The sequence below is a fragment of the Eimeria necatrix genome, genomic scaffold (assembly GCF_000499385.1).
Source record: "Eimeria necatrix Houghton genomic scaffold, Enh_scaff1451, whole genome shotgun sequence".
NCBI classification, from domain to species: Eukaryota; Apicomplexa; class Conoidasida; order Eucoccidiorida; family Eimeriidae; genus Eimeria; species Eimeria necatrix.
The window spans coordinates 5,973-7,508 of NW_013652174.1; the positions used below are offsets into that span (position 1 = coordinate 5,973).

General features: G+C 47.3%; 1 protein-coding gene across 1 annotated transcript; it reads left to right on the forward strand.

Moving 5' to 3' along the window:
* ENH_00014270 (hypothetical protein) lies at positions 1 to 1,054 on the forward strand (the record flags this gene model as incomplete). Its single annotated transcript, XM_013579087.1, has 3 exons — positions 1 to 183; positions 474 to 714; positions 951 to 1,054. 3 exons carry the CDS (start codon positions 1 to 3, stop codon positions 1,052 to 1,054), a joined length of 528 nt encoding a protein of 175 aa, XP_013434541.1.
* Between the last annotated feature and the right edge of the window lie 482 nt (positions 1,055 to 1,536).

Consider the following 1,536-nt stretch of genomic DNA (forward strand, 5'->3'; position numbering starts at 1 on the left):
ATGGATTTAAGAGCTCTTGACGATCCCCAGCCCCTCGAAGTCAGTTCTATTGATGATATTCACGTTTTGGCGGGCTGGGAGCACTGGCTGAAGTTGTCTTTTTCCACTGCGGACCTCCACATCACCCGCGGCTGGAGCCTGGTGTCCCGGGCCACCGAAGTGGCCTTCGAGGCCCACGCCCGGGTGAGCACTGCCCTTCAATTTCCCTTCAAAGCCCCAAATTCGAGTCCAAAAGTCCCCCTTTTTGCATGCATGCATTGCATTTCTTGCATGCACATTGCATGCATTTATTCCCCCCTTATTCCCGGCTCAAAGCCCCAAATTCCGGGCCAAAAGCCGCTTTTTTTGCATGCAAAACGCGCAACTTCTGCTGCGCACGCGGCGCAGCAGCGCAGCAGCAGCAGCAGCAGCAGCAGCAGCAGCAGCAGCAGCAGAGCTTCTGGCGGGTCGTTTTTGCTGCTGCTTGGCCTCAGGCGCTGCGGGGCCCCGTGGTTTACTCCTTCTTGGATGCTGACAGTCTTCCAGAACCCGAGGGCCTCGAAATGGCATTAAAAGGAAAAAGATTTGCATGCAATTGGACCCAAATTGCTTTTCCCACGGGGGCCCTGGAGGCCCCCAGGGCCTTCGCAGCAAACCCCGCGGGCTCCTTCCGAGTGCTGCTCTGCAAGCTGGCCACCGGCAGCACTTTGCCGCACCACGAGGCCGAAGGCGAGGGTTTAGGGTTTAGGGTTTAGGGTTTAGGGTTTAGGGTTTGGGGTTTGGGGTTTGCGGTTTGGGGTTTAGGGTTCAGGGTGGGGGGGTTGGGTTTGCGCTTTGGGGTTTGGGGTTTAGGGTTCAGGGTTCAGGGTTTGCGGTTTGGGGTTTGGGGTTGGGGTTTGGGGTTGGGTTTAGGGTTTAGGGTTTAGGGTTTAGGGTTTAGGGTTTAGGTTTTAGGGTTTGTTGAGACGCAGGGGATTTTTTCACGCGGGAGATTCCTGCGGCTTACTCTTCTTTGGCCTTGGTGGAGTCTTCGCCGGCGACGAATGAGTCAAAGCAAGCCAGCTTTATATTTTAAATTAATTAAATTAAATTAATTTATTTAAATTAATTTATTTAAATTAATTTATTTAAATTAATTTATTTAAATTAATTTATTTAAATTATTTAAATTTATTTATTTTAGTTTATTTGCTTTTAATCTAGTTGTGCTTTTTCTTCCGTTTTGGTTGATGGCCCCTGCTGAGGTGTACAGACACCTGCGCCCCACAAACGCATGCATCCTGCTGCAGTGTCTGTACAGCCCGTGCATGCACCCGCCCGCCTCCCACACAAACAACATATATATAAATATATATGTATATATATGTTTATATAAATATATACATATATATACATGTTTATATATATAAAAAATATATATATATATATATATATATGTATATAAACAAATAATATATATATATATATTTAAATATATGTATACTACTACCGCTGCTGCTGCTGCTGCTGCTGCTGCTGCTGCTGCTGCTGCTGCTGCTGCTGCTGCTGCTGCTGCTG